General features: G+C 40.8%; 1 protein-coding gene across 1 annotated transcript in view; it reads left to right on the top strand.

Annotated features, from left to right (window-relative positions):
* Positions 1 to 208: 208 nt before the first annotated feature.
* The window catches only part of PRSS12 (protease, serine 12), a 147754-nt gene continuing 137266 nt past the window's right edge, over positions 209 to 10696 (top strand). The window contains exon 1 of the mRNA XM_019521823.1: positions 209 to 251. Within this exon, the coding sequence (XP_019377368.1) occupies positions 209 to 251 (43 nt within the window). The remainder of the gene's footprint in view (positions 252 to 10696) is intronic.

Below are 10696 nucleotides of genomic sequence, written 5' to 3'. Positions count from 1 at the left end.
AATATGCTAGCCCAACAGAGAAAGTAATAAAAGTTTCTTCAGTTCAGTGTATATTTGTGAAAACATACAGGAGGAACCATGAACATTTATATTTAATATAAAGATTTAAAATACATCCTTTTGCATAAATGAATAAGTTTATTCTCTAGAAAATTCAGAAAATAAGCAAGGCGAACTTCTCACACTGGTCAAAATTCTATTCACCAAAATGACAATGAGAAGATTCATTGATTTTGATGACACGTTCACCAGTAAGGCAAACAGGATTTGTTTACTTAAACAGGCAACAGTTACCACATGTTTTAACTGTACAACTTTTTGGCTAAGTGAAATAACAAATAAAACAAAACAATGTAAATCTTGAAAGTAGTCCTAGTGCTTCTTTTCAATAGTTCCACATAGATAGATAGATAGATAGATAGATAGATAGATAGATAGATAGATAGATATCTTAAGCCCATCCTCAGTTTTTGGCAGCATGAAACATTTGAAAAGGCAGCAGTCTTGCAAGAAAGGACTAGGAAAGCTAATTGCTTAAAAAAAAAAGAACATACAAGAACATTGTTGAATATTTTCCCAGGGCCTCCTGGGATGAGAGTTACCATTGCTAGAATTGCTTCTTGGTAGCACAGTTGTTTAAATTTTTCAACTAGTGATGAAAATAAAGCCAGCCCTTTTTAAGACAACTAAACAAACTATTTAGGGCTTTCTCTCCCTTTAACACATGAAAAAGCATTCCTTTAAAACAATACTACATATTTTATAGGGGAGATGGCATTCTTACATCATTACTAATGAAAATAGAAAGCAGCTGCCATGGCTTAATTCTCTAAAGCTATAAATAAACTCTTCTTTTACTGTAGAAGTCCATTCACTTACATTCCCTTTTTATCCAGCCAGTTATTTAAAAAAAAAATTATATATATCTGATATTCTCTGATGGATTTGCAGTGTGAATACTTTGGGTCTAATCTTGAGAAATGCAAAACAGTCATCACTTTTAATGGAAGCTGGGAGTCTGCAGCACCTTGCTGAAAGAGGTCTGTACATTTTAAGAGCAATCCACAATTGTTCAGGTTTCTTCCTCTACCCTTTGCTAGAGAATGATTGTGGAAATGAAGAACTAGAAAAAAGTCTGATCTCTATCCAGTTCTAACTTTGTGAGACTAGTTGTTTTCAAGTACATGGGGAATGGTGGAATTTTTAAAAAGTTTTTTGGGTTCTGATTATAAATTAAACATGTAAAATGGATTTTTGGAGGTACACAGAATTCTTTACATTTTCAGTTACTCTGGTGCTTAGATAGAATGCAAATTTAATTATTAAGAGGCTTTGGAATGACAAGATTCCTTTCTGTTCCTTTCAGATTATGTATATTGACAAGCATTAGTGGGAAATACTAGTTAGAAATATACGGAGTGATGCTTTGGAAAATAAGCCAGCAATCTGGTGAATCAGGACATTTTACATTGTTTTAATAAATCCACTACATTATATTTAAAATAGAGGAACATTTCCATAGCTGTTAGGAAATTATAGGCACAGTTTGTGAATTTCAATGGATAGTTCTCCCCAAAAGAGCTTTTTCTTGTTAAGAATTGCTGGGGCCAGATTCTACCTCTGAACAGGAGTGGAAAGATGATAAAAGGAGCTGGTCAACCTTGCACTGAGACATGGGCCAGTTGATAACATTTTCTCGTTCCTGCACATGCCTCTTGCAGCATCTCAAAGGAGTTTGAGACGCTGCAAGAGGCACGTGCAGGCTCATTTGGATGCTCCCCTAGAGTGCAAGTGCAACTGTGGCAAAGGCCTGAACAAATTATAGCTCCAGTCCTGTAAAGATTTATGCACATGTAACCTGGGCGGTACTCCAAGAGGTACCCCCTCTCCAGTTGAAGAAATCAAAACAGGTGCACAAGCACTGTGGGAGGTGTAAGGACTCTCCTCCCCCTATAGAGCAGAGCCAGACCACCAATGGGGACTTAACCATATACCTTTTAATGAGGGAACAATACCAGGAACATAACAGGCATAAATCAGAGGGTATAGTGGACACTACAATGCCCCAAGGGGGCAGGATTCAACAAAGGTTAGACACTTACAATCACTGACAAAAGACAGGGTTAACAAAATATAAAACACAAACAGCAGAGTAAACAACACTGGTTGGTGAAATATAAAAATGTCAAATGACAAGGGAAATATAGGGCCTAGATACCTGGAAGGGGAAAACACAATGGTCTCTTTCCACTGCAAGAGGATTTATTTCTTGTTAGTTCACTCACTCCCAAATCTCCATCACTAGGACTTGACCTCAGGTCTCCCACACAATAGGCAGAAGTGCTGCCACACAGCCACCAAAGGTGGCACTGTTTTGATCTTCTAGGGGTCGTGACCTTCCCAGAGCCCCAGCCTCACGTCAAGCTGCCTGACCTCTGATTGGAGGAACTGGAAGCAGAACTGGGAACCTCTCAGGTCGCTGTTCAGATCCTTGCTGGAGCTGGGGAGCCTCTCCTGCTGGCTACAGCCTCTCGTAGGGGATCCTAGAGCTCAGTGGGGAGCCTCTCCTGCCAGCTGCACACCACGCTGCTAAGGGTCTAGCTGCTGCCTGCGGGTCCTGCTCCTTCAGGCTCTTCTGGGGCAACAACTTCTGCCCTACTGGCTCAGCTCTTTGAAGCTCCTTCCTTGTGGTCCCTCACTGGTCTCCCCTGAGTTACCCTTGCTATCCCTTTTATCCCCCTCCAGGTGACCCAAGGGGCCAATCAGGGGACACGGAGGGTGAGTCTCTGGGGCCTGATTGGTGTGGAAAGGGAATCCCAAGTCCTCCAATCATTTTTTACCCCTTCAAAACCCCTGGGCCAAATCATTACCAGATTGGTCCCAAGTCCTCCAATTGTCTTTTGCCCTTTCAAAACCCCTGGGCTAGGTCACTGCCAGCTAGCCTGTCACACACATATTGGACATATACATAACTACACATTATGACTATTCATAATGTGTAAACTTAAAAACGTGCACACTTTTACAGAAGTAGGCCTTTAACATATGCAATTTAGGTTATGTATTTGCTTGCATATATTTATGGAAAATGGGCTTTACAGTGCAAGTGAAAAATGCATTTCAGTAAACAAAAACTTAGATTTTTTCACATATTGTCATAGATATGGGGTCTTTCTTTTGTGCCAGTTTGCTAATTTTCCTGAACATTTTGTTTTAGGCACCATTTTTCAAACAGAAGCAGTCCCACATTTAAAGTACTAATTCAAACATCCTGCTTGAGGGTGCTTTTTTCCTTTTTTTTAAAGAACATGATAATTCTTTTAAAATGCATATAAAGTTACTTTCTGTACTTTAAAATGACCTGAACAAAATGTCAAAAATTTCACTTATCATTTCACTAAGAAAAGTTTACACCAGTTTTTCATACATTTATCTTAATTTTAAATGTAGTTATTCTACTTATGCCTGCGAAAGATAACATTTGCCATGCTTTTACCACTAAGCACTTTCAGGGAATCAAGTTTTTATGGTTTTATAATAGGAATGTTGCTTGCTTTGTCAAGTTATCATTTAATACATTTAAAAAGATTTTTCCAATGATCTCATTATTGTGTATACCATGCCATGCAGTAATGGAAATCCCATCAATTACAGACTTTTCAACTATATCCTGTGTAATGTAGGGTTGCCCTATAGAGTTTATTTATTGTCACAGGCAAAGGCCTATTCTCTTCCATATAAGCATGAAACTAAATAAACAAGAAATTCAGATTTGGCAGGATTCCAACTTTCTGCTGCCTGTGATAGTTTGGAAGAGAGGACAGGATTAATGATTGTAATTTATTTTGCAAAGGCACTAACTTATAGTCTAAATATTTTGAATCATATATGGCATGTATATTGTGGCCCTTTTTTAATGGGGAACCCCCTTGTGCTCTGTCTTGCCTCCCACCTTGCCAACCATGATTCTCCCCTCCTTCTCCACCCCTGCTGCAGCTACTATAACTCTCATTCAAACTTCACTGAAGTCAATATAAATCTCTCTATTGATTTCTCTGAGTGTTCTATTGGGCCCTGCCTGGCGGTTACATTAAGAAATAGCAAGAAACTATCAGGGGGAATACAGTAAAAATAAGCTCCCTCCAATGTAATGTGTGATCATATACCCCCTGCTCTATATCTGTACTTATTCCCTGGGGGATTTTTACATACATTGGCATCATATTGTCCTGTAATGCCTTAAGTCTGATTGTTTGGTTTTAGGTTGCTTTCTTAAATTAATTGCAGGTCTGAGTGAAGTTCATACCAAACAACTCTTGAAATTGGGGGTCAACAATCTGCAGCCTTAAGGCCACATCTGGCCTGCAAAACTTTTGGATCTGCCCCATGGAGCTGTGATTTTGGCAGGCAAGCACCAGGGTTTTGGTGGAGTGGAAGCTTTCTCTGAACTAGTCTAGTTGGGCAGCAGGTAGAAGTGGCAAAGGTGGTAGGGTACTAGTCTCCGCCCTTCTCATATCCAAGCTGTGTCATTCTAGTGTCCCACTGGAAAACATTGCCAACCCCTAGTCTAAACCCCATACCTACCAACTCAACTGGTCAAAGTCAGCAGGGGAACAAAGGGAAAAATAGTACTTAATGAGCTAATTTCTAGTGCTCTAGTCACCAAAGATATCAGTTGTTGCATTGATAAAGAGAGGACTTAGGTCTTCATATCTGGTAATCTAAAGGTTTCACAACATTTTCCTAACCAAACATTAAAAATAATTAAACTAATAACTAAATAAACAAATAAATGTGTTATATGCTGACTTCTACTTAAAAGGTCTGGAAACCTGCAGAAGAAATTAAAATGTATCCTGTTCTCAATAAACCTAATTAACGTGAATAGGAAAAATATAAGTTTATTGATTTGAATATACACATTACTCAACTTCAAACTGCATTAAGAAGTTACATTATTAAACTTATTTCCACTGGCAAAAGGAAAGGATAACTTTACAGGGGAATTTTTTACGTATTAACCTCCCCCCTCCCCGAATCTCTAGCCTAAAAGGACTATATCTGTTTGAGTTGTCATATACACTCAGCTATTAACATGACAGTCTTTCTACTTTCCACAGGGTGAAAGAAGTAGTGATAATTTTTGGAGAACTTCAAGGAACTTGTGGAATAACCATTCATACACTAGAGCTTGTGCATAAGTGGCTGTTTAGAAGGGATGTGCTGTCTTGGAGGTTTGGAAAACTTCAGATTTTTCCTTTTAAACTGACAACATATTCTGGGCAAAATCCTACTTTTCAGATCTCATGGTATGATTCAAGATATGGAATGTATAAGCTATCCTCATTTTGTGTTTAGCCCCATAGTCAAAATAGAACAAATGCAGGCTGAGCAAGAGACCCATGAGTGCTGAAATAAATAAGGACAGTGCAGAGAAGAAAGTAATTTTGTCTTTTTATCATTTTCAGTAAACAATTAGTGTAATATAATGATTTGTTATACATAAATTGTATGTCTGTAGCTTTTCAGTGTACCTTAAGAAGAGATATGAATTTGGTGTAGATAAATTAAAGATTATGATTTATTAGCATATACATTTGGGTTGATGCACATTTTTTTAAACAAAAATTATAAAAGATACACTTTGAACCTAACTCCTCTACAAGCTATTTCTCAGTTTCGCTTGATGAAATGAAGAAAAAAGCATTTCTTGTTTCATTTTAGTGGTTATTGAAATAAACATAACACATTTATTGCCCTGGAATATTGTGAAAAATAAATCAAAGGAATGATATGTAGATGTTTTCTATGTTTGCAGTTTTAAGAAATATACAAGATTCCTGCTTTTTAATGTTTGAAGCTGCTGCTTCTGTTGACTGCCACTGCTATACATGGAGGTTTGGACCCTCAGTAAGTAAAACAGTTTAAGGCCCTAGTCTGTCCTTACTGGTATCAATGGCAACTGTTCTGTAGAAGATTGGGTCTTTACTTTTGAATATTTTTTTTTAAATTAAGTTATAATAAGAATTAAGGATGATCAGCACATTTAAAATTCATGCACAAGGCATCACAGGCAAGGCACTCTAATTTAGTGATCCCATGTGAAAATGTTGACCTGTGAGTTTTGCTACTGAAGTCAATAGAATATGAACTAGAACTTATTTAAAATTTTTCACTACTACTCACTCTCCAAATGCAGGCCGCTTGATTCTTTAAAAATGGGCAAATCATACAGATTAAGCAGTCTCTTTTTTATTTTTGCATATTTTGATGTTTAGACTGAAATACTTAGGAGTGGAAAAATGCAAATCACATTGAGGTTTTATTCAAATTTAAAAACTCATTTAGCAAACTGACTCCATTCCAGCGGACCCATGAACACACATGGGACTCCACTGAGGTCTGCTGGCACCGAGTTACCAGAGTTTAAGATTCAAAACCTGCCTTAAAGGAAAATAGTTCCACTGACTTCAGTAGGACTCCTAGCAATAGGATTACTCTAGTGAATAGTGAACAGAATTTGGTCTGTAAGCTTATGTTCACTTATCAAGTGATGTACTGAAAATGCTTTGCAAAAGAAAGAATACTTATTAATTTCAATGGGACCTGAATTAATCCATTTTAATTATATATGTTAATGTTATTTTAATGGATTTTTTGGAGTTAAAATATCTTTGTCTTCCAATTTAAAAAGACATAAAAGGCCATTGTCTACAAACATAATTGCATGGTTTGTTAATTTCAGATTATTTTTTTAAAATCCTGGACTGCTGCCAGAAGATGTAATTAGTGGATTTTTTTCAAAGGTTATTATTTTCAAACATTTTGTGATATAGCTTTTGAATAAGTTTCTAATAATTATGTCATTCTAGTCTTAAAACTGTGTTTTTCACATTGATATCTTCACATCTTTTTAAGGTTACAAAGGTCTCCTCACTTGTTTTTTTATTTCATAATTGGGTTCTGTTAGTAATTGAAACAAAACCTTTTCTTCTATGTAGATTCCTCCCCATTTTTTCCTCACAAAAGATGATTTATGGAATTTTTTATGTTTAGTTCTTTCATAAAAGAGACTATGGGCACACTAGTCTTGTTTACTAAGGGTAAACATCTTAATCACTTCATTATAAACTTGATTTTTAACAAATGCATTTGGGGTTCTTGCAGAGTATCATGTAATGCTATTTTAAGCATTTATAGACTAAGTATAGGGCCTTTTTTCTACTTACAGTGAAAGCAATGCCATAGCCTTAAGTGAGAGCAAGATTGGGTGCTTAATTTGCAATCCTTAAGGCACTGAACAGATTTTCCTTTAACATCAGTAGTGTTTCCAACATAGTGTGAGTTAATGTACAGACTTTTCTTTTTTTTAAATGAAGCCACTCTTGCTTACATGATTACAAAATACGTAGCAGGAATGCTGCAAATAAAAACAGTTTAGGACCAAGCCTACACATTTACTCGCATAAGTAATCCCAAACTGGGCCTTGGGTAGGAGATCATTGAGGAGGTAGAGAGAGGAGATTTCATTTACTCTTCTGAGCTTTGCAGCCCTGTTTGTTTTGGCAAGGGGCTATGTATGATGCAACAATGCCAAGAGTCTGAGTAATGTCCAGACCTCCCATCTGTGTAGACCATTCCACTCACTCACTGCACAGCAACAGGAAAGCAATTTTAGAGCCTGAGATGCAACACCCTCTCTCCTACAGAGATAGAGGAAGATTTGTATATGGATGGTTCTGCACATGTTGGGGAGATAAAATATTATGGGCAATTATTTGGACTGGAGGGCTACTTAAGGAGTTTCCATGAGCTGTTGTGGTCTGGGGAGGGCTGCTGACTCAGCCTGGCACAGGGGAGGGTGCTGATGCGGCCTGACATGGCAGGTGGTGCTGATGCGATGCGGCATGGGATGGTACTGATCAGCACAGTGGGATGGGTGCTGATGTGGCCTGGCATAGTGGGGAAGGGGAGCAATTGGACCTATCCTGCCTCAGGCCATCTGCCCTGCATCCACAGCCAGGAGCACCAGGTGGAGTGGGCAGGTGGGCAGGGTCTCCATGGAGACCAGCCCAGGACCCCCATGAGCAGGGTGTGCTTGGGCAGGTGCATGGGATGGGGCTGCAGCTGGGCAGAGAGTCCAGGAGCAGGACAGGCAGGCAGGGCTGGGGCTAGGGCCAGGATTGTGGGGCAGTGATAATTTGATCTGTTCCCTGCATGTCCCTGCCTGCAGAACTGGCACCCATCACAGGGACACGGAGCAGATTGTGAATGTGCCCTAGGCCCTGGCCCCACCTCATGATCCTGGCCCCAGCCACATCCCTGCCTGCCCATCAAGCTCCTGGATGCTGCTCTCCGTTCACCTGCAGCCCCATCCTATCCACCTGGCGAAGTATGCCCTGCCCATGTGCTCCCTCTGGTGCTCCCAGTGGTGGGTGGCTCAGGCAGGATAGGACTAATTCCTCCGCTCCCCCCACCACCCGTGCCAGGCTCAACCCTCCCCAGTATGCTGAGCTGGGTCAGTACCACCCCATGTCATGTTGATCAGCTCCCCCATCCATGTTGGGCCATATCAGCATCCTCCCCAATGCCGGGCTAGGTCAGCAGCCCTCCCCAGACCACAGCAGCTCATGGAAACTCCTTAAGTGGCCGGGGTCTGGGGCACAGTTGTGATCTTCTCCCTGCATATCCCTGTGATGGATGCTGGTTCTGTGGGAAGGGACATGCAGAGAGCAAATTGTGGCTCTACCCCATGATCCCAGCCCTGGCCCTGGCCCTGGCCCAGGCCGTGCCTGCCTGTCCCACTTCCTGATGCCACACTCCCTGCCTGCTCAGTCAGCCCCATCCCATCTGCCTGACTGAGCATGCCCTGCCTGCGGGTGTCCCGGGCAGGTCTCCGTGGAGACCCCGCCTGCCCACCCACTCCATCCAGCACCCCCAGCAGTGGGCACAGGGTGGACTGGCAGCAGCAGCTGGGCAGAGTGAACCACCACTGTGGCGCCTGAGGGGAAGCCCAGCCCAACCACCATGCTAACCCTGTCCCGCTGCATGCCTGGGGACAGCCACATGCACCACAGCCTGGGCTGCCCTCATGCCTAAGCTGGGCAGGGCCAAAGGACCCACCATGGGCTGGATAAAATCCCTCGGTGGGCTGGATCTGGCCATATTTGCCCACCCCTGAAACAGACCATGGTGCAGGTATAGCTGGCAGACAAAAAGCGTTGCCTTAAACCAGCCTGGTATAGGTGCCATCAAGTTTTACCATGGATCTACCAATACCAGTGTGCTAGCAAAACGCCAGCACTCCCAGTCTAGGACTTCAGATCTGGGAAACTGCATATTGGTTTTATGATGACATCAAAACACATCTACTAGTAAACAAGAGAAGCCTTATTTTGGCTGGTTCCAGCCTGTGTTTCCATTGGATACTTCTAGCCACCTAAGCTTCATTATAGTGGCATATTTACAAACAATTTATAAGTAATCATAATAATTTGCTCCTGAGCAAAATTCTTGAAAGTTATCTTTTAGTCGTTAGCATTTTTTAAAAGTCAGATGAAACCCTTGCCAGTTCTAACAGCTTTTTAACTAAACCAGTGGCTGTATGCATGTGTCCAAAAAGTGCCTTGCAGCGAGAGAACAATACATGCATTCATATTCATATTCAAGTGCTGTGATTATATGCAAGGGTGTAGACATAATGTTGCTGTGGAAACCTCAACTCAGAATTTCTTGACCTTTTAAGTGAATAAATACCAAGTGTAAACTGGCACGAATGAATTAGTCGAAGATGAAGACAATTAAAGCCTGGGGTCCAGATATTACTAAGCATGGTGGTGTCTGTTCTCAGTATTTCTGATGACAGTAGTTAAGCTTATCTGATCAGTAATTTGAGCTTCTCTTTCTAAATCAAAGATTAAAAGATTTAACCCAGTTTTGGTGTTTTCACTCAGTTAAGGACAATGGTTATACACTGGCCTGGGATGAGACAGTGCTTGTGTTGGGGATGCCTGAGAAGAGCACACACCAACTGCAGATGCTTCCTCAGCCTGATGAAGGGGATTTATACCCGAAAGCTTGCATAAAAAGAATTTTTCCAATGATTTGAGTTGGTCTAATAAAAGATATCAGATTTACCAAAATAAATTTGTCTGCCTATGTCCTTACACCAACACAGCGACAACCAACACCCCTGGAAAAGGAAGGTGCATTGAAGTGAACCACACCTTGGTCTCTCTGACTCCCTCCAGGGATCTAGTTATAGTAAAGGGATGAGGAAAGACAGACAGGTTGTAGAGCCCAGAATAAGACTTCCTACAAGAAAAAAACATCTACAGGGAAGGCAGACAACTAGAGAGAGTGGAATCTCCTGCTACAGAGAGAAGTTGCCAAAGAAAGGATGTGTGTTTAATCAGACAGCCCTAGACACTGTAAAATATTAAGGCAATTTAAAAACAGTTTGTTTTTTTTGGGGGGGGGAGGGGGAGGGATAGAAAAAAAAAAGGAGAGAGACAAACATGCAAACTGATGGCTATTGTGACAGAAGGAAGAAATCAGGGATTACTTACACATAGGCAGACAAGGTTCTTTGGGTAGATGTGATATCTTTTATGAAACCAACTAAATAGCTGGAAAAATTGTCCTTTGCAAGCTTTCGGGCACAAACACCCTTCTTCAGGCATGGGGAGAGTCTGGT

Source organism: Gavialis gangeticus, unplaced genomic scaffold, assembly GCF_001723915.1.
Source record: "Gavialis gangeticus isolate Ggan-Ray unplaced genomic scaffold, GavGan_comp1, whole genome shotgun sequence".
Lineage (NCBI taxonomy): Eukaryota > Metazoa > Chordata > Crocodylia > Gavialidae > Gavialis > Gavialis gangeticus.
This window is presented reverse-complemented; position numbering and strand designations above follow the sequence as displayed.